The sequence below is a fragment of the Notolepis coatsorum genome, assembly GCF_963971535.1.
Source record: "Notolepis coatsorum genome assembly, chromosome: 19".
Lineage (NCBI taxonomy): Eukaryota > Metazoa > Chordata > Actinopteri > Aulopiformes > Paralepididae > Notolepis > Notolepis coatsorum.
In genome coordinates this window covers 7,428,477-7,454,913 of record NC_140183.1, presented here as the reverse complement: position 1 = coordinate 7,454,913, position 26,437 = coordinate 7,428,477, and the positions used below count along the sequence as shown (strand labels likewise).

Here is a 26,437-nt window from a genome sequence, read left to right as displayed (position 1 = left end):
TGTCTATTTGGGGGGGGTCGGACATTTACGGTGGCCCGTTTCGAGTTGCAGCCTCCCGTAGGTGCTCTAGACTTTCGTCTTGTTTACATCAGGGTCCCCCATTTTCAATTCATGACATTTATGACATACACAACATACAGATATGATATAAAAATCGAATCTAATCATCTAATCTAATCATGACATTTATGACATACATGACATACAGATATACAGTACTGTTACATTTGATATGCAAATATACAGTACTGTTAAGCAAATATACAGTACTGTTAAACAGAGATCCTAACAGTAAATATATACATACGAGGGGGAGGGAAATGTACATTAGGAGGTGTGAGGAGGGGATTTTGGCGGAGCCCAATAGCAAACACAGGAGGAGAGAGAATGGAGTGGTTTAGGGTTGTTTAATGTAGTTTCCCAAGCAGACAGTTTTGACAGATGGAATGTGCGACAGACAGGTATGGAAAATGTTCTTGGGGGTTAGTTCAGGTGCACTCCTTGTGCAGTCCTGGAGAAGGTAGACACAGGCTGTGTCGGGAGGTGAGAGCAGGGGCACTCCTTTGTCCGGAGATTACATTTTATTATTCTTAAATAAATCTTCTTCTGTTTTTTCTTTGTCTCAGTCCCACACCTGACCCTGACAGACAGCAGACATATTCTGCACCTGATGTCATGTTCACATATCAGCTCTCTCTCTCTCTCTCTCTCTCTCTCTCTCTCTCTCTCTCTCTCTCTCTCTCTCTCTCTCTCTCTCCTCTCTCTCTCTCTCTCTCTCTCTCTCTCTCTCTCTCTCTCTCTCTCTCTCTCTCTCTCTCTCTCTCTCTCTCTCTCTCCACAGAACACACTCTCACCCGCAACCAGCGAAGAGACTGTGTGTAACTTCAGATCACTTAATCCCTGGAATATAAAAAAATAAAAAGGGACTCTTTCGTTTAACAAATCAACCCTCTCCCCTCCCTCCCTCCCTCCCTCTCTTAGAACTCCAGATCCAGTGTAATTACTCTTCAGATGTGACTGTAAGCCTGCCTTGTGGAGAGGTCCTTGAAGAGGAGCCACTTGTGCATTAAAGTCTGCCTATAAGAACTCCCCCGACCCCTCCCCCACCCTCCCCTCATCTCCTCCATAAAACTAATAACAAGAGGACTACTTTTTTATTTCTCTAAAATATCCTACATAAAGTGTCTTTTAAAAGCAGGCCATTTGCTCAGCCCTAACCCACCACCCCACTCACTCATGTAAACACTCGCTAGGTGCTGGAACAGGAGGTCCTGGGCACACAGAGAACAAGGGTTAGAACAGGAAATAGCAATGAGTACAGCAAGGTTTAGGTTCAGTCTTCTTACTTGGAAGGTAGTTTAACACTCCCACGACGAGGAGACCGGATCCGGTAGCTGAAGTACCTTCTGGCTGATGAGTGGATGAGTGACAGCTGTGTTGATGAGGGGATGGGTGACAGCTGTGTTGAGTGGAGAGCTGGCGGCGTGCGAGGGTGTGGGAGAGGATGAGGAGGAGTGAAGAAGGTGTGTGGAGGATGTGAAGGGATGATGAGGAGGAATGAGGAAGGCCCCTGCTGTGATTACAACAGGAGGGGGTGTTCGGACAGTTTCGAATTGCAGCCTCCTGTAGGTGCTATTTGAGAGCGGTTTTGAAGGTGGGTAGGGATTCACATTTCTTTACGGCTGTGGGTAGGGCGTTCCACATTGATGTGGCATAATTGCAAAATGTGTCAAGTCCCATGTTTTAGCCAAATCTGGGTTGCACATGATTTGTGGAACTCCCTCTGGTGTTGTGGTCGTGCATGGTATTCACTGACCTTTGGGAAGTACCTCGACATGTACATGGGTACCTTAGTGGTGTAGTGTATCTTGTAGACCAGGCCCATTGCAAGTTTTTGTACTCTGTCGTCTACTCTAAGCCATCCTAGTTTGTCAAAATGGGCTGGGGTGAGGTGTGTTTTAGGAGTAAGGTCAAGCAGTAGTCTGACCAGTTTGTTTTGTGATGTTTGTAGTCTTGATTTTTACAGTACTGTATATTTGTATGTCGTGTATGTCATAAATGTCATGATGAATTGAAAATGGGGGACCCTGATGTAAACAAGACGAAAGTCTTTATCTGGCCTGCATCCCACTTTTTCTCCTCCATTTTTCAATGTCGGGCCACGCGTCTGCTCTGCCCCATATCTCATTATGGCGAAGAGCGAGACGCGATTGGCCAGTATGATAATATAACGAAAGGTTATCCTATAACCTAGTTATATGAATACTGGCTGAGCATCTCGCTCTTAGCGCCCTGAGGTCCCTTGGTTGGGTTCTCAATGTTGGAAACTTTTTTTTCCGAGGAAGGGGGAGTGTGACCATGTCCAGTGTCTTATAGCAGGACGCTGGGGCGTGGCCTGGTCACGTGCATGGGTGCAATTGTTTGTTCATGAGCACAGTAGGTGCTAGGAGATAAGAGATATCTCATTATGGCGAAGAGCGAGACGCTCAGCCAGTATTCATATAACTAGGTTATAGGATAACCTTTCGTTTTATGGATTTAAAGACTCTGCTACTGATTTCATGAGGAGTTACTTATTTAACAGAAGACCATGTGTTATTTTTAATGGTACCTTTTCAAATATTGAAACACTTCAGTGTGGTGTTCCACAGGGAAGCTGCCTCGGTCCACCTTTATTCTCAAATTTTGTATGTATCAGAAAATGCAGGAATGGTGATGTATGCAGATGATACAACTATGTATGAATGTATCTGCAGAGAACAATGACCAAGTTAACAAGCTGCTTCAACAAGAGTTAATGCTGGTCTCTGAACGGGTCATAGGAAACTAATTGAAGCTGAATGTTTCAAAAACAGAATGCATGGTTCTGGGCTCCAAACATGCTCTCAGGACAGATCAGAAGCTGTGCCTCCATTACAGGGTGCTGCCGTTGAGCAGGTTAAAGAAGCCACATTGTTGGGTCACGATTGATGAAACACTATCATGGTCCACTCATAGTAATAATGTTGTAGTGAAAATGAGTAAATGCCTCTCCATGATTAGAAGGAGTGCTATCTCCTATTTGACTAAACTAAACTAGTTACACAATCTATAGTATAGTCAAACTACTGTCCAACAATCTGGTCTAGTGCATCGAAACAAGAACTTGCTAAACTTCAGCTCACTCAAAACAGAACTGCTCGTTTAGTACTTCACTGTTCTGTCAGTAGTGTGGATGGTCTGCATGCCAGGCTGTCATGGATGAATGAATGAATGAATGAAAACTTTATTTAACAGATTGCAGAATGGGTACAATACAGTACGGCTCAATACATACAATTGTTAAGGGGATGCAGACCTGAGAAAGACGTTTGTCTTGTTTCCATCAGGGTTCCCCATTTTCAATTCATATAGACATATATGACATACATGACATACAGATAGTCAGTACTGCTACATCTATACATTTATGACATACCAGATTTGCAAATACAGTACTGTTTGTGATACAGAAGGAGTCAAGAAAAGGGAGTATATACATTTGACGTAGAAACTGTACATTGGAGGAGGTTGGGTGGGGGGGGTTGGGTACATTGGGATATTGACAACCATACTGGGTAATTTACATTGGAGGTGGTTGGGGGGGGGGGGGGGGCGGGGGGCACACTGTATAAACAAGTAACACTGTACATTGAGGGGGGGGGGGAGGAGACACTGTACAAACAAACACAATTGTACATTGAACTATTGACAAAACCATACTAGGTAAATGACTGTACATTGGAGGGGGTTGGGTTAGGATATTTACAGGGGCCAGTGTTGAATTGGATACTTCACTGTACCATCAGTAGTGTGGATGGTCTGCATGCCAGGCTGTCATGGATACTTCACTGTTCCATCAGTAGTGTGGATGGTCTGCATGCCAGGCTGTCATGGATACTTCACTGTTCTGTCAGTAGTGTGGATGGTCTGCATGCCAGGCTGTCATGGATACTTCACTGTTCCATCAGTAGTGTGGATGGTCTGCATGCCAGGCTGTCATGGATACTTCACTACCATCAGTAGTGTGGATGGTCTGCATGCCAGGCTGTCATGGATACTTCACTGTTCCATCAGTAGTGTGGATGGTCTGCATGCCAGGCTGTCATGGATACTTCACTGTACCATCAGTAGTGTGGATGGTCTGCATGCCAGGCTGTCATGGATACTTCACTGTTCCATCAGTAGTGTGGATGGTCTGCATGCCAGGCTGTCATGGATACTTCACTGTTCTGTCAGTAGTGTGGATGGTCTGCATGCCAGGCTGTCATGGATACTTCACTGTTCCATCAGTAGTGTGGACGGTCTGCATGCCAGGCTGTCATGGATGAAGGTGGAGGACAGAGTGGCATGCAGCCTGGTTCTGTACCTAAAAAACATACATTCCTCACAGAGACCCTTTAGCTTGTTTTCACAACTAACACCCATTAATGATGGACATAGCTATAATACCAGACAGGCCTTAAGCTGTTGCTTTACACTACCTCTGCCTAGAACCAATGTACTTAAAAAGAACTGTGGTATATAGAGCCATTGTATATTGGAATAAGCTCCCACAACATCTTACTGTAGCGGGTAAAAAAGATCTGGGTTCAAAAATAAACTTAGCGAAGCAGTTATCAAGAAGGAAATCAGACTAAATCTAACCTGAATTGTATTGATACATTGAGCTCTTGTTTTTAATTGTTTTAATTAAATGTTTAACCCTTTCACTACCACACTACAGAAGGTTAACCCTTTCACTACCACACTACAGACGGTTAACCCTTTCACTACCACACTACAGACGGTTAACCGTCCGTAGTGTGGTAGTGAAAGGGTTAACCATTTGTTGTGCGACAGTGAAAGGGTTAACCTTCTGTATTTTCGCAATGAAAGTGTGGTAGTGAAAGGGTTAAACATTTAATTGCAGCATACACAACCCTTCGATTTTAATTGTTTTATATTTGTATTCTTATTTCAAAATACTTTTTTACTGTTTGTGTTGAGTATGCTGCAGTATATGTTGTATGTTTGTATATTTGCACGGACCCCAGGAAGAATAGTCCTCACTATGGTGGAGACTAATGGGGATCATTAAACAAACAAACAAACAAACAAACAAACTTCGACTGCCGGAGAGCGGGAATCTAACCGGGAACCTGCAGATTACAAGACAACTGCCCTACCTCCGAGCCACTGTCCCTAATTAACATGTTAGATTTCCCCCAGAAGTAGGCAACCCAAGATATTAACATTATAATAATAATATAATAATAAACTCCCAGTACGGTCGAGAACAGAGAGAATCTTAAATGATGATCTCCTATAACATCAGAACATTGACACAATGTTCTAGCACACTCAGGAGCAGAACAGGAAAAAGCATTTCATATAAAAGTATTCTGTATTTTTGTACGACAACTAATAAAGAAACTTCAACTTGAACAAAGTGTCTCCGGCTGTCTCGGAGCAATGACCGGAGTGTTGAATGTCCCGTGATTAAGACGGGGAGGATGCGACCCTCTTTGCGCCGCCCCTGTGCCTCATATAGTTTTTAGGGATCCTAGTTGATGATAAACTAAATTGGAAAAAACACATTGATCATGTTTGTAAAAAAGCAATGAAGTCAGTAGGTATAATTAGGAAGGTGTGTTCATTGATAAATAGAAGTTGTTTTTTAATCCTGTATTATAGTCTTATCTTTCCTTACATATCTTATTGTAACATAATTTGGGCTAGCACTCATTCATCTCATCTTCAAAAAATTATTTTACTTCAAAAAAGATTTGTTAGACTGGCAACCCTCTCAGATCGATTTGAACCATCTGCTCCTCTTTTCAAGAAACTAAACATTCTGACTGTGTCTGAGGTTAATTCTTTACAGATATGTATATTTGTGTACAAATGCATTCATGATCACAATCTACCAAATGGTTTTAATAGTTTTATTTCTTTTAATTCAGATGTTCATTCATATGCTACACGTCAGTCCAGGGACCTGCATATACCTTATTGTGGTACTTCACTTAGGCAGTTCTCAGTGAGGTATAGAGGGTCCAATCTTTGGAATGCAGCTGATCCTATGCTGAGGAAATCTCCATCTCTGCTTATTTTTAAAGCAAACTACAAAGAAATTCTCATCCAAAAGTAGTAGATAGATAACAGGTCATACATGTAGGTATGCATTTGGTTATGTGGGTGGGTAGGTTTGTAGGCAGGTGGGTGGGTTGTTATATATTATTATGTACACAGTATATGCATGTATGTACTGTGTGTATGTATGTTTGTATTAACACAAATCTTTTAATGTATTCTGGTATTTTATAATATGCATATTTTTGTATTTTTTTTGATTTTATAAAACAGGGGACGTTCTTGATAAGCCTCTAGGCTTCTAACTTCTCCTTCACAATCGTTATAACTTATTATGTATTGTTTTTACTTCTGTTTAACTGTGTTAATAAACAAACAAACAAACAATAATAATAATATAATAATAAACTCCCAGTACGGTCGAGAACAGAGAGAATCTTAAATGATGATCTCCTATAACATCAGAACATTGACACAATGTTCTAGCACACTCAGGAGCAGAACAGGAAAAAGCATTTCATATAAAAGTATTCTGTATTTTTGTACGACAACTAATAAAGAAACTTCAACTTGAACAAAGTGTCTCCGGCTGTCTCGGAGCAATGACCGGAGTGTTGAATGTCCCGTGATTAAGACGGGGAGGATGCGACCCTCTTTGCGCCGCCCCTGTGCCTCAAATAGATTCGCTATCAGCTCTATCTTTAATCTTTCAAAATGTTCAGTTGCTATCGCTATCAGCTCTATGTTTAATCTTTCTAAATGTTCAGTTGCTATTGCATGCACTCATCTGTGTTTCACTACACACGAGTGCATGCTTACCAACTGTTAGTCTGCAACACTACTATCACCGACATCCAGGGGTGTAAAGTACTTGAGTAATTGTACTTCGTTACAATACTTAAGTACTGTTTTGGGGGATTTGTACTTTACTCGAGTATTATTAGGTTTGTATACTTTGTACTTTTACTCCATTACATTTCAGAGAAAAAAAACATACTTTTTACTCCTTACATTTAAAATGCAGACCTACAAAGTACAAAGTACAAATCTCACAGGTCCAACCATTTTAATTAATATATTTTAATTGTTTATCGAGCCGAACTAACGTTAACATTATTAATCCTGCGACCGCAGGTAAACAGCCAATCAAATCCCCATCAATGGAAAATGAACCCGCCCATACCCATGCTGATTGGTCCTTGTGCAACACTAGAAAGCGGGGATCTTTGATTAAACACCTGCTATCAGAAGAATAGACAGTCAGATCCGCATTATGCTGTGGTTAATATTGTGATATTATTCAGGGTACTCCAGTATTCCGTCTTTAATATTGTGATATTATTCAGGGTACTCCAGTATTCTGTCTTTAATATTGTGATATTATTCAGGGTACTCCAGTATTCTGCCTTTAATATTGTGATATTATTCAGGATAATCCAGTATGCTGTGGTTAATATTGTGATATTATTCAGGATACACCATTCTGTTTTTAATATTGTGATATTATTCATGCTGTGATGTGAATGCCGTCCATGTTAGTTTACCTTCAATGGAGAAGTGCATTAAATAATTGTAATGCAAAAAAAGTGTCCTCTGTTCTTTCATTTCAGCATTGTCTATCGCAGAACACATTCCATTGTGGGCAGAGTGTATGCTTGGTTTCATTCCAGCCTTGCCTAAACACCAGCTGATGATTTCACTAATTGGCTCACCTCTTCAACTAACTCACCTGGTGCAATGTATAGTTAAAATGAAAACTTGGCCCACGATGGAATGAGTTTGAGACCCCTGGTCTATCCCTTTCAATTTTTTTTTTTTTACTTTTACTTTTTAGTACTTAAGTACATTTAAAAGTAGGACTTTTTGACTTTTACTCAAGTGTGTTTTTAGCCAGATACTTTGACTTTTACTTGAGTCAGATTTTGAGATGGTACCCATACTTTCACTTAAGTATAATTTCTGGGTACTTTTTACACCCCTGCCGACATCTAAGAAGGGAGATCCCCCCTTGAATGGCCCTTCTAAGGTTTCTCTCCCCCACACTGCCTGTGGAGCATTTTTCCCTATTGTTAGGTTTTAGTGAGTTTTTCCTTACCTTCGCGTGGGGTATGTCTGGGAGTGCTTGCATTCTTTCATTTATTTGCATTTATTTTAAATTTGTTGGACCTTATGGTGTTCTTGTTCTGTTCTTGACTTATTGTTCTGTTTCTTCTTGACTTGTTTAAAGAAGACGTGTACGGCCCATGGGGACATTAACGTGTGTTGTCGGGCCTTACAAATAAATTAGATTTGATTTAATGATACAATAACGTTCATGCATCAAACACATTTCTAAAAGTGACAGCCTTTTCATGAAAACTTGATGTTTGTGCCAATTTCTTATTCATATTGTGAACATTTCCCCATTGGTAATAATTGCATAATAAAAAAAGAACAGGTGAGAAGTGACCTCATGTCTCCCGTGTGTCTCCTCACTCTTACAGTAGCATAATTGGGTCTGATGAGGTTAGACTGATCACCACACAACTCCAATACAGTTAATACATGTTTTATTAAACTGGAACGTTCATGTTGTCCAGATTGGTGAAGACGCCGGCGAAAGTCCGAAACAAAAACGGCCGGGAGTCAAACTAACAGTGATTGTGGTCACAAAATGGATACCACTTCAGATACATCTCTAACATGTCACCTACTAAACCATTATGCTCCTAATATGTCACATTATGGTAATTTCTCCTCCTCAGCATTTTGGAGACAGAGGAAAGTAGAATTCTGCTGTAGGATCTGATTCCAGGCCAGAAGGGGTATGTGGCTCCAGAGTGTGGGGGCACCACTGGGCATTTCACATCTAGAATCAAGAATCAGGAGGTTTATTTGTCACATACATACCAGGGCATATAGTGCGGGTGGTCATGCCTGCATCGATTCTGCAAAATACAATAATAAAAATAGGCAAAATAATAATAATAGGTAAGACACAAGATGTGCATGATAAAAAAAGACATGCTAAGTTCCTGAGAAACTGGTTCCTACTATAAAATATAAAAATTTTACTCCGCCATATTTTATACTTAATGTATCTAAACTATACTATACAATACCTCCTTCCTTTAAAGTGACTTCTATTATTTAAAGTGACATTTTGTTTAAAGTGATTGTTTTAGCGGTTGCCGCATGTGTTGTGTGTGTGATCATGTGTACTTGTGGGTAGAGAGTTCAGTGTTCTGATGGCCTGGGGGAAGAAGCTGAGCCGGAGTCTCTCTGTTCTCGCAGCGTGTGTACGTAGACGCTTGCCTGACCGCAGCAGCTTGAACAGGCTGTTGTTGGGGTGGTGGGGCTTTCATTATTCTGTAGGCTCTGGATTTGCACCTCCTGTTATATAAGTCCTGCAGGGGTGGTAGTGCAATACCCGTAGTACGCTCTGCTGAGCGCACCACTCTCTGGAGTGCCTTCCTGTCCTGTGCCGTGCTGTTTCCAAACCAGGCAGTGATGTTTCCAGTCAGAATGCCCTCTACAGCCCCGGAACAGAAGGAGTGGAGTATCTTCCCCGATACTCTGAACTTCCTTAGCTGTCTCAGGTGATAGAGGCGCTGTTTCACCTTTTTCACCACAGCATCTATGTGTGTTGACCATGTCAGGTCCTCTGTGATGTGGACTCCCAGGTACTTGAAACTGCTCAACCTAGACCATCTCTGAATGTACCACCAGTAACTAGAGTACATGAAGTCAAAACAGGTCAACACTGACATTGTACACTTCTCACCACTAGAGGGCACACTGAACACAAATACTTTTAAAAATGTTTTATTGTACTTAGAAAAATCCTGTGAAAAAAATTGTTAGATATAGACACTAAATATAGCCTCATAGTAAAGTTACATTTAAATCATTAAACACTGACAGATCTCTTGATGCAGAGTACAAAACACTGACAGATCTCTTGATGCAGAGTACAACACACTGACAGATCTCTTGATGCAGAGTACAAAACACTGACAGATCTCTTGTTTTTAGATTGGATCACACCCACAGCAAAATCTATGTCCTCAATAATAAGCTCACAAACATTCAGGTCTACAAAATAATGTATATGATTTAGGGCTGATCTAATTAATTACATGCTTTACATCAAAATTAATCACATCAATATCTAAGGAAATGAATAAAGGGAAGATGATTAAACAGGTTTTTGAATTCTCCCATCCGGACCAATGCAATTTGAAATAATATTATAGAATATAGAATAGCAGGCTTATAAATGACCTTATTATAGCCAATTCAAACATTTATGGATTGTGCCAAATCTTACCTTTCAAATGCCCAAGTTCAATTTTGGATTTAGTATCACCAGGCGTGCATAAGAACAGGTAATGAAATCTACTGTATCTGATTGTTGCTAAATGCTAAAAATAGGGGAGACAAACTAACTGTGCTCCAATATATGCCAATAACGTTACGTTTTGTGGTATATTATCCCGAGTAATAAGAGATATTAAAAAAATTCATACAGAACCCCTTGCGTGTTTCTGAAAAATTCCAACGCTCATTGAAAGCTCTTGATGTCCTCTTCAAAATGGCATAAACAAAACTACAATTACTGATGGTAAATCTTTCAAAATGGCAGACTTTCGTGACCAAAACACAAAAACAAATACTAAAATCGCACTAATAACACTTTAACCTATTGGTAAACTAACATATTGATGATAATATACATTATAACTGCTGTTGTGGCATGGTTATGATGTTTATACTTGAATACGTTTGAGAAAAAAACGATAACTTTGTCAGACAGTCTGGAGAGGTTGATTTATGACGTGATGTCATTTGTACGGGACATAACTAAAACCAGTTTTGCCAAGCTCAGTATTTACAGCACTGTAGTCTCCAGAGTTACTGAAGCTCTTCTCACACTGGTCAGTGGTAAGGCTTCTCTCCTGTATGATGGCGCTGGTGTGTCTTTAAGCTGCCAAATTGACTGAAGCTCTTCTCACACTGGTCACAGTGGTAAGGCTTCTCTCATGTATGATTACGCTGGTGTTTCTTAGTGCGCTGGTGTTTCTTTAAGTGGTCATATCTACTGAAGCTCTTCTCACACTGGTGACAGTAGTAAGGCTTGTCTCCTGTATGAATGTACTGGTGTTTCTTTAAGTGGTCATATCTACTGAAGCTCTTCTCACACTGGTCACAGTGGTAAGGCTTCTCTCCTGTATGAATACGCTGGTGTATCTTTAAGGTGCCAGATTGACTGTAGCTCTTCTCACATTGGTCGCAGTGGTAGGGCTTCTCTCCTGTATGAATGCGCTGGTGTGCTTGTAAGTGTCCAGATAGACTGAAGCTCTTCTCACACTGGTCACAGTGGTAAGGCTTCTCTCCTGTATGAATGCGCTGGTGTTTCTTTAAGTCTCCAGCGATACTGAAGCGTGTTCCACATTGGTCACAGTAGAAAGGCTTCTCTCCTGTATGAATGCGCTGGTGTTCCTTTAAGCCTCCAGCGGTACTGAAGCGTGTTCCACATTGGTCACAGTAGAAAGGCTTCTCTCCTGTATGAATGCGCTGGTGTATTAGAAAAGGGGACTTTCTGGTGAAGGTCTTTCCACACTGGTCACAGCAGTGAGGCCTTGACTCGTTCATATCTCTGCTTGTCGTTGGGGAGCAATGCAGTAATTGTACCTGGAGAAGAGAGAAGTACACCAATGAAGAGTTCAGATCTTGTGTGTTTTGCATTCGTTCAGTTTATATTTCTCAAGTAAAAAAAAATAAATGTATGCTCCAAATTTTGTTGTTGATGTGATCTAACAGTGAATCTGCTCCAAGGGCGGTAATTGAAAACTCAGAGTAGAGTAGCCTATTGATCATTCGTTTGTAATGTTTATCAGATCAAGATCATGAATTAAGATAACTTTTTGCCTGTTTCTTTCAACAGTCTTAACAAAATAATATGATGCAAGATATAAAATTAAAAACACAGTAAGAACAGGTAGGTTTTTAAAAGTGATTTAAAAACCAGCACGGTCTGGGCGGCCCGTATGTTGAGGAGGAGGCTATTCCACAGTCTAGGCGCTGCGGTGGAGAAGGCTGTCTCCCCTAGTCTTGAGCCTAGTTCTAGGCACCACCAATAGCAGCTGGTCAGCTGATCTGAGGGATCGGTGGGGGGTGTAGCGGTGCAAGAGCTGAGATAGATAGGGAGGAGCCGTGCCATTTAGTGATTTAAAAACATTTAGGGCTAATTTAATTTCTATTCTAAAGCGAACAGGCAGCCAGTGGAGCGAGGCCAGAACTGGGCTGATGTGCTCATGTTTTTTTGTTTTGGTGAGGAGGCGCGTGGCTGCGTAGTAGGCGGCGAAGCAGGGATTTGTCAATGCCTGTGTAGAGGGCATTGCAATAGTCGAGACGTAGGCGGCGAAGCAGGGATTTGTCGATGCCTGTGTAGAGGGCATTGCAATAGTCGAGACGAGTGGTGACAAAGGCATGTATCACCGTCTCTAGCAGGGGTGGGCAATTATTTTTCCAGGGGGGCCGAATGAGCAACTGAAAATATGTTGGAGGGCCGGGCCAAAATTCCAAACTCAATTATGCATAATATACATTTTATTTCTATATAAAAAGCAGTAAATGGCATTGTTTTGACATTGGTAAGAGTGTATGTTATTATTTGGCAATTAAAAGGTGAGGTTAGCTTTCAAAAATATCATTTATTCAAATAGAATTTATTTCCAAAATGATAAACAAAATGTGAAACATTAATAACAAAGGGCATGTATGAAAAAGTGCTATACAAATTTATATATATAAAATATAAAATAAATATATTATTTTGAGTTTCATATACTATTGAAACAAGGATTTTCTTAGCTTTCTAAATACATCACATCATCTTATAGCCTAAATAAACAAGACATGTCACTGAACTGTGTAAAGAAAAGTGTCCCAGTAGCCTTTTTTACTTTACATGCCTATATTAAACATTTAATGTTTTCAGAACTGTGCAAAAAAAAGAAAAAAAAATATCAAGTGTCCCATTTCACTTGTTATATTTCCACATTTTAGTGTTCTTCAGCTCTTTTTTTTTTTCATTCAGTGTGATAAATCCAGTCTCTGTTGAGCTTTAACAAGTCCATCAAAGTCAGGTTGCATGTCTGAGGTGGAGATGCGAAGCACAGCTGCCAGATGTTCATCAGTGAGAGAGGATCTGTACCTGGACTTGGTAAACGTCATGACTGAGAATGTCTGTTCACATATAGGTGGATCCAAAGAGAACCAACATCTTCTGAGCATGTCTCCTCATGTTTGGAAAGTTCTCCTCCTTGAGAGCAGAGTAGAACTCTAGCAGTGATGCTGACTTAAAGTGCTCTTTCAGTAGTGAATCAGACTGCAGGTCAATGAGTTCAAGCTGAACATCAGTGGGTGCACTATCAACACTGCAGGTAAAGGGAGAGGAAACCAGCTGCATTTCATCCTCAACCTTTTTGAAATCTTGAAAACGCCTTGAAAATGCATCATGCAGTGCTCCCAACATGGATGAGCACCTGTGCCGGTGATCAGCTGATGGTTTGACTTCTTTCAGGGTTTTCATGTGTTTGAGATTGTTGCTGCCTAGTTGCCTTGAAATTAATTGCAACTTTGTCATGAAGGCTTTCACATGGCTATGCATTTCATGAGCAAAAATGCCCTTGCCCTGCAGTTGTGTGTTCAGTAGGGATGGGTACCGTTCACATTTGAACTAGGGATGCACGATAATTATCGGGCCGATAATTATCGGGCCGATATCAGCAATTATGACGTCATCCCGATAAACCCGATAACGTTATTAATAGCTCCGATAATATATAATAAATGTTTTGGTTAAAAGAAATCCGTTGTGGGTGGATTTGGATGAAGGGCGCTTGTTTTTATTATAGCCTCCTCCCGTTTTGCCAGTACTGTGGTATGACTGACAGCGTGTGGTTTAGGAACAGGGAGTTTTACACAAATCCAGCGCTCCCTTTCTTGGCTGTGACGTAGTCACGTTACATTCGGAGGCAGACAGTCGATCTGCCAATAACGTCCCTCCGCTTGCACCCACCTCTTCTTCTTACCACCAATCAGAAGCTCTCGTTCGTTTATTTACCTCCGGATTGTCGGCCATTATTCTACTCGGAGCTATAACGTTAGCTGCTCCCCGCCAGCCACATTGACAAGTACCAGCGCTTATACATTACTGGAAAATGTCTTGTTGCACTTGTGGCAACGAGCGTTGTCAGCATCGACTTTAGTAAAATAGACCCAGACTTTTTTTGAGGAATTTAAACGTCGCAAACTAATCTTGTTGGCCGTTTTCTATCTCTCCTCCCTCGGTCTCTCTCTGCCTGCGCGAGCGGGCTGTGCTCTTACACTCACACTCACACACACACACACACACACGGGTGCTGTCGAGAGCAGAGCTGTCTGTACTCGGCAGCACCTGTGTGTGTGTGAGTGAGTGTAAGAGCACAGCCCGCTCGCGCAGGCAGAGAGAGACCGAGGGAGGAGAGATAGAAAACGGCCAACAAGATTAGTTTGCGACGTTTAAATCCCTCAAAAAAAAAAACTCCATAATTTCTCGAGTACCGATAGCAGTACCGATGACGTCGGAGCTTATAAATACTAAAAAAAAATAAAAAAAAATTTGATTACATTTTTTTTTTTTTTTTTGTGACCAACTTTTTATTTTGTCTTTTTTTAAAACAAGTTCAGAGGAAGGACATTCACATCAGCATTTCATATTAATTCACACAGTGGCATACAAAGTGTCTTTTCAGTATATATTGTCCGTCAGTATATTCATATACTGTGTAGCCTGCCTGTTGCAGTTGTGACAGTCCTTTCCTCCGTTCTGGCGGTCCTGTGGCTGCGAGACAGCCCAGGTCGCTTCTTAACCCCACTCCCAGCCCCCCGGGTTTGCATAGACATTTTAGGAGAGGGGGAAACCTTGATGCATACATGTATAGGATACTCTTAATTAGAAAAGAAATCATAATTATGTTTGTTAGATAACCAAGTAATAGGGAAAAATACAATACAATTTAGAAACAACCACAACAAATTATAGCAGTAAACAGAAAAGGAAAAGATAAATGGAAACAACAGCAACATGATTTTTGTTCATTCTCTGGTGTCCAGGTACAAGTGTTCAACCTAGTGGAGTACTGATTTTACCTTCTGGGCCGCGGTAAGTAATATTTGGATTGATTCTGTCCTTGCTCCCTGTGCTCTAGCACTGGATGCCTCTAATCTCAATACTTCGTAGAAGGACAGTTTCCAACGGTAAATATTGAGACTATGGGGTGGTTTCCATCTCATTACGAGCATTTTCTTTGCTGCCGTTAAACCGGCCAGAAACACTCTCTTTTTGTGAGGTGTTAATTTTAGAGATGAATCATCATTTAATAATAAAATGTGTGGCAAACAAGGTATGTTTATCTCTGTTATGTTAGTGAGAAATAATGCAACCTTGGCCCAAAAAGCGAGTACTCCTGGACATTCCCACATCATATGTATGTATGTTCCTATAACTTTTTGCGGACATAAAGCACATAGAGGACTTTGTAATATTTTTATTTGACAGAGTTTCCTGGGTGACAGATAAAATCTTTGTATCATTTTGTAATGAGTTAATTGGTTATTATAATTACGAGAGGTTAGTGGAATATTATCCCATACATTCTGCCAATTTATGCAGGCATTGTAATTCTTTAAGTCTATGTTCCAGACAGTGGTATTACCTGTAGTTCTGTTTAGTTTTCCTTGTATTTTATTATATAACCCAGAAACAAAACCATTTTTAACATTTATGCCATTCACTATATTCATTAAAGGGTGACCTGGTAAAGGCTGATTCCATGGGACACCATAAGTGCGCATTGCAGTGCGTAACTGTAAATAAAAAAAGAAGGATGTACTAGGGACATTATATATTTGTTTGAGCTCTTGAAATGATCTGAGACCGTATTCACTGTATATGTCAGATAGTTTGTGAATACCTTGTCTTTGCCAATTGGGAAATGTAGCTGGTTTCCCTCCCAACAGTAAGAAGTTGTTATCAAAAATAGGGGTATCTATGTGCCATTTTGTGTTCCACTGTCCCGTTTCGGCAATATATTTCCAGACGTAAATTGAATGTGCTATAATTGGGCCGAATTTAGTACGGCATAAGCTTGGGGATAGACCAGAAAAGAGTATATCTTTGAATGTATATGGAGATACAATGTGCCTCTCCATATTCACCCATGGTATGTCAGAATCATTATTGAACCATCTTAGCAACGGTCTGAGCATAAAGGAAAAATAGTACTGTTCAAAATTAGGAACAGCTAGCCCTCCTGCTTTCCTACTGTTTTGGAGTGTGGAGTTGCTGATTCGTGGATGTTGTTCACGCCATAAAAATTTGAATACTAGTCCCTGTAGCTTCTCCCAAAATCCTGGAGGTGGCGGTAAATGAATCATGCTTACCAGAAAATTGATCTTAGGGAGAATGTGGGTCTTGACTACTGAAAGCCTGACTGAAAATGGGATTAATAATAGTGACCAACGGTTTAACTCGTCAGATATTACCTTCTTAAGGCTCTTGTAATTTTTTGACACAATTTTGTCAATGGATGTGTATATATCTATACCTAAATATCTGAAACCAGAGCCCACTGGTATTTCTGTATGTAGTTGGGGACTACTTGCTGCTGTATTTAGGGGAAGTAAAATTGATTTATTCAAGTTGATCTTGTAGCCTGAAATAAAACTAAAATGTTTAATAGTGTCTAGGACTACAGGTAGGGACCGTGGTGTATTGTCAAGAAATAATAACAGATCGTCTGCGTACAGACAAATTTTATGGTAGGTGTTATTTACTATTATGGGTTTTATTTCGGCACAATTTCTAATTTTTTGGGCCAAGGGTTCAAGAGATAACGCAAATAATAATGCGGAGGCGGGGCAACCCTGCCTGACGCTACGTCTGATAGGGAAGGGTGTGGAACACTGATTGGATGTGATAACCATGGCCGTTGGATTATGATATAAGATTTTGAGCATATTTATAAATGTGTCTCCAAATGCCATATTCTTCATGGTGTGCCATAAGTACTCCCATTCCAGCCTATCGAAGGCCTTTTCGGCGTCAAGGGACAACACTGCACATGGTGACATTTTTTTTTATATATATATACATTTAAAAAAAAATAATACAATAAATATCGGTTATCGATATCGGTTATCGGCTTGAGGAGCATAACGTTATCGGTATCGGTGTCAAAAAATCAATATCGTGCATCCCTAATTTGAACCGATACGGTACCGGTACCTGTGAATCGATACCGGTACCCAACGGTACCTTTTTTCTGTACATTAGTCTCAAAACATTTTATCTACCTACCTCAGTTGTGAAAAAAGAAATCCAAACTTCAAATAACCACACTTTCGACCGTTTTCGGCTTGCCCCGACTGCTTTGTTGTTGAATCAAGGCAAATCCTAGGTAAGCGTATATTGTGCGTGTGAACGTTGACATGAAAAAAAAAAAAAAAAAAAAAAAAAAAAAAAAATTATTATCATGTTATCTTTCACGGGCCGGTCAGAATCATCCCGCGGGCCGTACAATGCCCAGGTCTGGTCTCTAGGTTACTTTGGGAGAGGTATGCCTTTGTCTTCGCCAGGAGTCTGAGGTGGTAAAAACTGTTTTTGACTACGGCGCTGACCTGTTTGTGTGAATACTTTACCCAAGGCAGTTGTCCTTCCGCGTTCGGTTTGCGCGCCCTGATTGGCCTCTCAGCGCCCAATCGCGTTAGCCCTACTACTCGCTCAATATAATATTATCACCTCAGTTCCACAGCCCCATTTCCTCGTATTGTTTTCGCCTCCGCCGTGCATCATATACTAAAACTAACTATCACTCAACTTCCTCGTATTGTTTTCGCCTCCGCCGTGCATCATATACTAAAACTAACTATCACTCAACTCACTAGCACTCAACTCGCTACCGCCGTGCATCATATACTAAAACTAACTATCACTCAACTAACTATCGCCTAACTCGCTACCGCCGAAGAGTCTCACAATATACTAACTCAATAGCTAAGGGGATGCAGACCAGAGAAAGACTTTCGTCTTGTTTACATCAGGGTCCCCCATTTTCAATTCATCATAACATGACACACACGACATACAGATAGACAGTACTGCTACATCTATACATTTATGACATACCAGATTTGCAAATACAGTACCGTTTGTGATACAAAAAGTGTCCAGAAAAAGAGTGTATACATTTGACGTAGAAACTGTACATTGGAGGAGGCTGGGTTGATGTGGTGTCGATTGATATGAATAGCGCGTTACATTAATAGAGAGATGAAAACAATACGTTATTTATATTGATGTGAGAGATGAAAACAATACGTTATTTATATTGATGTGATGTCGATTGATATGAATAGCGCGTTACGTTATTAGAGAGGCGAAAACAATACGACGTTAACTGAAAGCTGATGCACAGGGCTTGAGTGATAGTAGTATATTGAGCGAGTAGTTAGGCGATAGTAGGGCTAACGCGATTGGGCGCTGAGAGGCCAATCAGGGCGCGCAAACCGAACGCGGAAGGACAACTGCCTTGGGTAAAGTATTCACACGACCTGTTTATCGAATTTAAAATTGCTGTCGAAGATAACCCCTGAGGTTCCTGACAGAGGTGGAGAGGTTTGGACCCAGGGGACCAAGTGCGTCGATGAGGGGGGCCGGGGGGGGCACTATTAAAAACAATGACCTCCGTTTTCCCTTCATTTAGTGTCAGGGAGTTATCAGACATCCAGCACTTGATCTCTGCCAGGCAGTCAAGTAGTGGTTGTATTGATGTTTTCCCTTGGGTGGGTTTTAGGGGGAGGTAGACCTGCACGTCATCGGCGAAGCAATGGAATGAGATATTATGTTTAGCCAAGATCTGGCCTAGGGGGAGTATATATAGGAGGAAGAGGGTGGGACCCAATATCGAGCCTTGGGGCACCCTGCAGGTGAGGGGCGCCACAGAGGAAGTGAAGTCACCAAGTTGGACAGAGAAGGTCCTATTACTTGGGTAGGACCGGAACCAGTCTAAGACGGGGCCCCTAAGGCCTACGTAATGCTCGAGGCGGGCTAAAAGGATGTGGTGATCTACCGTATCAAAGGCGGCTGTGAGGTCAAGGAGTAGTAGTAGGGATGGGTTGCCTGCATCAGCAGCTGAAATCAGGTCATTTAAGACACGGAGGAGGGCCGTTTCAGTGCTGTGTTGTGGTTTAAAGCCAGATTGGAATTTATCAAGCTAGCATGGCGCAAGGCGACAGAGCAGAGGTGCCCACTTGGGTAGAGGAGCTACAAGCTAGCATCCAAGCTAACACGCAGAACATCCAGAACAATATCGACAGACTCAGGGAAGAATTAAAGAAGGGTCAGGACGAGCTCAGAGAAGAAATAAATAAGAGACTCGAGACAATTGATGGAAAACTACAGGAACAAGAGAAAGACATAAGGATGTTAGAAGAAAGGACAGCTGAAACAGAGGAATGGAATACAGAAATACAAGGAATTCTAATGGTGACGCTCGAACAACAAAACATGTTGAGAGAAAAGCTAACAGACTTGGAGGGGAGGTCAAGGAGAAAATAATATACGAATATGGGGACTGAGAGAAGGGATAGAAGGAGACTCGATGACCAAATATGTAGACAACCTAATTCAAAAAGAATTAGAAATGTCAGACCTCGACAAGATAGAGATTCAAAGGGTGCACAGGGCCCCAGCGCCGAAGCCACAGATAAACTGACCACGAGAGCAGTTATAGTTAATTTCTTGAAATTCGAAGTCAAAGAAAACATTCTCAGAGCAGCCTGGCAGATGAATATGGAGGCGGAGCTATGTTGAGATAAAAAAGATTTTGAAAGAGAAAGGAATCAGATTTCAATCACCAATGACCACGCTGAAGGTCCATTGGAAAGAAGGCATCAAGGTGTACAACGACGTGCGGGAAGCGACGAGGGACATGAACCGGAGAGGATGGAGGGTGCAGGGAGGAGAAGGAGAGAGACCGACGCTGATGCAGAGGTTGGAGAAGGCGCGCAGATGGGTCGAGGGACGAGGACGAGGAGAGGAGGACGGAAAGGTGAAGGAGATCTGAACCGATTCAAAGCGGATCAACTGAGAAGAACAACCAAACTTGGATCCATGCCAGCCACTGCAGGAAATGTTCGAGCCACAAGACTTCCCTTCTTAAAAGTATCCTTGAAAAAGACGATTAAAGATTTCTATGATAAAACCAAACAAAAGTATTAGTGAGAAGCCCTGGTTAGTTAGGCGCCGAGTAATAATCAGTACTTCCAACAGTCGACTATTTTATTATTTTTCCTTTTTTGTTTTGAGGTAATCCTGGGTGGAGACTTTGGGCTCTGTAGAGGGTACGCTTCCAGACTTTAGGGTTGTGGAGTTCAGCGTTTAAAGTAGCCTTGAGCCCGGCACGCCTCAAAGAAGACGGTTAGGTTTAAGGTAGTTATACGAGTGGTAGGGAACCAGGGTTGCTCAAATACAAATATCATTGTATATGGTTAGGGTTTGACACCAAGGACGTTTTTGCTCACCATGTTTTCTGTTTGTATTCTGTGTAATAGTATGCTACTTGTTTGATAGTAGTGTCTATTGCTAATATTTGTTCCTCGTGTAAATTGTCTTGGTGCTATAGTTTGTTAACTGTGCACTATAGACCAGTTTGCCAGTAGCAGTGTTTTCAGCTGTGCACCAGTGAGTCTTCGTGGTTCTAAGTAGTGATTAGTGTTTTAAATATGGCTTCCATTGTGAAAAACTTTATACACACTCCTTCAATGGAGTTATTGACTCGGTGTACAAAGGAACACCTGCAAAAGATTGTTGAGAACTTTGAGATTGAGGTGACTGATAAACATGAAGGAAGATGTGAGAGTATTGTTGAGAGACACATTGGAGGAAAGGTAGATTTTGTTTGATATAGATAAACCTGTCATTTCACCTACAGTGACCCCTGTAGCTTTGACCTTTAAGGAGTTGTTAACTCTTAGTAGGGAACATGAAAAAATGTAAAGTGGAAATTAGCAGTAAATGAGGTGCAAGGCTTTGTAATTTAGTATATCCTTACATTATACAATATTGCTACCGACTTAAATATTTCCCCTTGAATATATCCTCTATCCAACGTAAGCCATTGTATGAGGATAGTTTGTCAAAGTAAATAAGGCACAGGACTCAATCCTGGATATGGGCCACAGCGATTGTCTGCAGTGGCCAGTGGATTTAACAAAGAATAAAAAGGGGGATATTACTTTCCCAGAGCAGTTGTATACCTAGAGAAAATGTCAAAGGGTACCTGTTATTTAGCTTATCTGACACCATTAACCCATTCCCTGCCACCACTTTGATCATCTTATACCATTCTCTGCCAGTACTGTAAGTCTATGGAGATGTTCACCTTCTTTGCAGGGCTATAACTTTTTAAATTGTATTGCTAAATTGACATTACTATGGCCCATTCAACATCGATTATCTATCGTTCAGGATGTAGGAACGTTTTACTTTTTCATTCACACATTCATACAAAAATACCGTCTAGAGTATAAATATGTTTTTATCATTTTCTGCAGTATTTCCTAGAACGTGATATATATTATATTAGATTATCAAATGCCGTTTGATACCGATCAACGTTATATTAAAGATTTCAACTGTACATGGTCCTAAACGTTATGACTGATCATCCGCGGGTGAACGGAGGGGGAGGGGGGTCGTTTATAATTCCGTGACCGACGTTAAATGATTTATGTAGTATGGGTGATATATAGATCAGAGCAGTTTGTATCGAAAATGATAAAGAAAAACGCTGAAACTCATGGCAGCTTCCTCGTAGCGTTGGGCGATGAGAGTGGAGCAAACAGATCCCAGTTATGTGATGTGGATCGATGCGATCCAGTTCCGGTTTGTATAATACTAATATACGGCCAAATCATGTGGATTATTGAGTTATGGCAACGGATCCATATCCACGGTGTGTGTATTGAGTCCCGCGACGATAAACAAGTGGCCGGACAGAATAGGGAGACGCACCGGGATCACAAGAGATCCACTTCCGGTTGCAACTCGCCGATCAGCCACCAGGTGGCAGTATTGAAGCGTTGCAGAGTTGTGCTGAGTCCCGCAGCATATGACAAGGCTCCGTGAGTGAAATATGAATACCATGGCGAAAATATGAAATATTGATCAGAATCACGTCGTACGCCGTTATTGGCAGAATTCGCATGAACTTGAAACCCGTCATACGATGTGATTGGCGGGAAAAGGGTTAATCAGAAAAGCCAGTACTAATGAAATTAATATATACCATAAAAAAGTAAACGTGCGATCAGTCAAGGATCACGGATTATGAGTGTAATGTTTCCACAATGTGGGACCTACAGATCCCAAGCTGAGATAGCAGTGTTGTCTACAATATTAGAGAGACACAGGAATCTAACCGAAAAGGTTTTGACTTCCCTACAAAAAGGGGGGAGGGGGGCATGTGAAAAAGCTTCACACTCCCCTCCTGATGGTTACTGGAAAAAATTACACTCCACCGCATATACATTTTTTTGGAATAACAAACCTCCACGAATAAAAAGATCCACAAAGAGAAACAAAGCCGACGGAGGTTTGGCATTTCCAGACTTTTACCACTATTTTAAAGCGTACTCTTTAAGACCACTGACAACCTGGTTTGACTCCCAAGCATCTGTATCCTGGAGAAACTTAGAAGAAAATATAGTAGCACCACATAGACTGCAGGACATAGTATACACCATATTATCAATTAAGCAATGCGAATTGAAATTTGGCCCCCTTATTACACATGTGATCCGGATATGGCGTGAAACACAAAAAGAAATATTCTAACCAACAGAAATGGCATAGCCATACTCCCCTATTCAATAACAATGCACTCCTTATTGGAAAACGACCTATAAGATACCCCAAATGGGAAAAGCAGGACATACACACATTGGGAGATGTTTTCAACAAACGGGGTTTTTGTAGCTATCAAGATATACATAAAAAAAATTACCTCACCAGTTCCACATATTATTTTTACGCACAGTTATTGGATTGTTTGAAAATGTTATGGTTTGACACCGACCCCAAACGCACGACACAAGAGAGTAGGAATTCAGAGTTGCCAAAAACAAGGGCTTGTTTATTGAGACTAATTAATGAGCACAGAATAGGCAAGTCAAAAAAGACAGGTACACAAGCAAGGGGGAAAATGTTCTGCTGCTCTGCAGCTTCTCCCGTGGTGGTAGTAGGGGGTAGCAGATGCTGACGTCTGAGCCGCTCTGCAGACTTCTCTCGGCAGAATCTCCGAAGTGTTGCGGGACCGAGAGAGAGAGAGAGAGGGAGCGAGTCAACAAGGGTGCAGGTGGAACGAGCAGGAGAACAGGAGAGGTGACTTGTACCCAAATACAAAAGTTATCCAAGTGAACTAATCTTCGTGTAAATTCACACAGTGAGCAAAGTTCCAAAACACAATCCCAAGTGAATATCTTCGTGTAAATACACACAGTGAGCACTGTTCCAAAACACAATCCCAAGTGAATATCTTCGTGTAAATACACACGGTGAGCACTGTTCCAAAACACAATCCCAAGTGAATATCTTCGGTGCAAAAATAGACACTGAGAGTGAAGTCCAAAAAAACAATCCAATGTGAATAATATCTTCGGTGTGAACTACACACAGTGGGAGATGTAAAGTCCCAAAAATATTATCCCAGTGAGAACAACAAAAAGGCGATCGCTGGGTGAGTGACTGTCTGATAAAAAAGGTGGTAATCTTCAGTGTTATAGAAACACACGAAAATGGAATTTGATCAAGACAGTCAGTAAAAAAACTCACCCAGACGTAGTGCGTAATGAGTACTGGAACAGCAGCGGAGCGAGCGCGTCGCCACGGGGAAAAGGTGTCCAAGAGGAAGGCTTCCTGGAATATCCTGGAGGTAAAGCACAGAGAGCAACAGCAGCAGCAGCAGGAACGGAGAATGCAAACAGAGAAATATCAAACGATCCAACAAAACTAGAGTGGAGAAACGGGGTATAAATAATACGGGATTGATTGATTGACAAGCAGTGACAGCTGGGGAAAGTGATTGAAAAGCGTGCGGACAGGAGAGAACCAATCAACGACGTCTCTGACGACGTCACTGGGAAGAAGCGTGTGAATGGGGGAATTGAATGATTAACAGAAACAAATGAAAACAGAGCGAGGTGGTTTAAAGGAACAGAACGAGTGAGTGAGCAAGGACAGAAACCTCACAGTACCCCCCCCTCCACGGGAGCCACCCGGCGACCAGGCCGACCCGGCTCGTCAGGATGGGCACGATGGAAGTCAGTGATCAAGCCGGGATCCACGATGAGCTGCCGGGAGACCCAGCTACGCTCCTCAGGGCCATAACCCTCCCAGTCCACCAGGTATTGGAACCCCCGGCCCCGCCGACGAACGCCCATCAACCGGCGGACCTGCCACTGGGGGTGACCATCCACCAACACGGGAGGCGGCGGATCAGGAGCTGGAGGCATAAGGGGACTGAGGGAGACGGGCTTAACCCGGGAGACATGGAACACGGGGTGGATGTGCATGGATGCAGGAAGTTTCAGGCGCAGGGCCGCCGGACTGAGTACCTTCAGGACCTCGAAAGGTCAGACGAAACGAGTACCACGACCTCTTGGAGGTTTTCAGTAAGACCAGGGCTCTTCCACCTCACCGCCCCTATGACTGCGCCATCGACCTCCGCCAAGGGGCTCCCCTTCCCGGCAGCCGCCTCTACAGTCTGACTGTCCCGGAGAAGAAGGCGATGGATCTCTACATCTCTGAGTCATTGGAAGCAGGACTCATTCGGCCTTCCTCCTCCCCGGTGGCGGCCGGGTTCTTCTTTGTTGGTAAGAAGGATGGGGACCTGCGACCCTGCATCGACTATCGTCAGCTCAACGAGATCACCATCAAGAACAAATACCCTCTACCTCTCATGAGCTCCACCTTCGAGCCACTGACCCAGGCCTCGTTCTTCACCAAGCTGGACCTCCGGAGTGCCTACCATCTTGTCCGTATCCGTGAGGGCGATGAATGGAAGACCGCCTTCAAGACCCCCAGGGGCCACTACGAGTACCTAGTAATGCCGTTCGGCCTCACCAACGCCCCGGCGGTATTCCAGGCACTCATGAACGACGTCCTTCGTGACATGCTGGAGGTGTTCGTGGTGGTGTACCTGGACGACATTCTCATCTTTTCCAGGACCCTCGAGGAACACATCCAGCATGTCCGCCGTGTGCTGGAGCGCCTCCTCCACAATCGGCTCTTCGTCAAGGCGGAGAAGTGCCGTTTCCACTCCAACTCCGTCGACTACCTGGGCTTCATCGTTGAGAAGGGCTTGACCCGAGCGGATCCTCGCAAGATCCAGGCTGTGGAGGATTGGCCAGAACCCACCACTCAGAAGGAGTTACAGAGTTTCCTCGGGTTCGCCAACTTTTACCGAAGGTTCATCCGGAACTACAGTCAAGTGGCGGAGCCACTTACCAAGCTGACCTCCCCCGCTCTGCCGTTCGACTGGTCCCCAGCGGCATGCGCTGCGTTCGTATCCCTCAAGAGAAGGTTCACTTCCGCCCCTATCCTGCTCCACCCTGACCCCAAGAGACAGTTCATCGTGGAGGTGGACGCCTCGGATTCTGGCCTAGGCGCTGTCCTATCCCAACGTTCTCTTTCAGACCAGAAGGTGCATCCTTGCGCCTTCTACTCGCGTCGCTTCCTCCCTGCCGAGAGGAACTACGACACCGGCAATCGGGAGCTGCTGGCGGTCGTGGCTGCGCTGGAGGAGTGGCGTCATTGGCTAGAGGGTGCCGAGGAGCCTTTTACCATCTGGACGGACCACAAGAACCTGACGTTCATCCGCGCTTCCAGGCGCCTCAACGGTCGGCAGGCGAGATGGGCCAGTTTCCTCAGTCGGTTCGACTTCTCGCTGACCTTCCGCCCCGGTTCCCGCAACACGAAGGCCGACTCCCTGTCCCGGATGCACTCCAAGGGGGCTCCACCCTCTGAGGACCCTTCTCCCATCCTCCCGGAGGCCCGAGTGGTTGGAGCCATCACCTTGGGCATCGAGGGTGTGGTAAGGCGTGCCCTACGCTTCCAACGTGCTCCTAGCAACGTCCCTAGGAATCGTCTCTTCGTCCCCGACTCTGTCCGGTCCCAGGTACTGCTGTGGGGCCATACCAGCCGGTTCGCCTGCCACCCTGGCGTCCATCGCACGTTCTCCTTCCTGGCTCGTCGTTT

General features: G+C 42.8%; 1 protein-coding gene across 1 annotated transcript in view; it reads right to left on the bottom strand.

The window, feature by feature from the left end:
* Nucleotides 1–488: 488 nt before the first annotated feature.
* LOC311245919 (uncharacterized protein) overlaps nucleotides 489–26,437 on the bottom strand; it is a gene marked incomplete at its 3' end in the record, with an annotated part of 63,874 nt that continues 37,925 nt past the window's right edge. The window contains exons 5-8 of the mRNA XM_084335943.1: nucleotides 11,535–11,766; nucleotides 1,404–1,573; nucleotides 1,235–1,271; nucleotides 489–511 (exon numbers count right to left, since the gene is read on the bottom strand). Coding sequence (XP_084192069.1) covers nucleotides 489–511; nucleotides 1,235–1,271; nucleotides 1,404–1,573; nucleotides 11,535–11,766 — 462 coding nt within the window. The remainder of the gene's footprint in view (nucleotides 512–1,234; nucleotides 1,272–1,403; nucleotides 1,574–11,534; nucleotides 11,767–26,437) is intronic.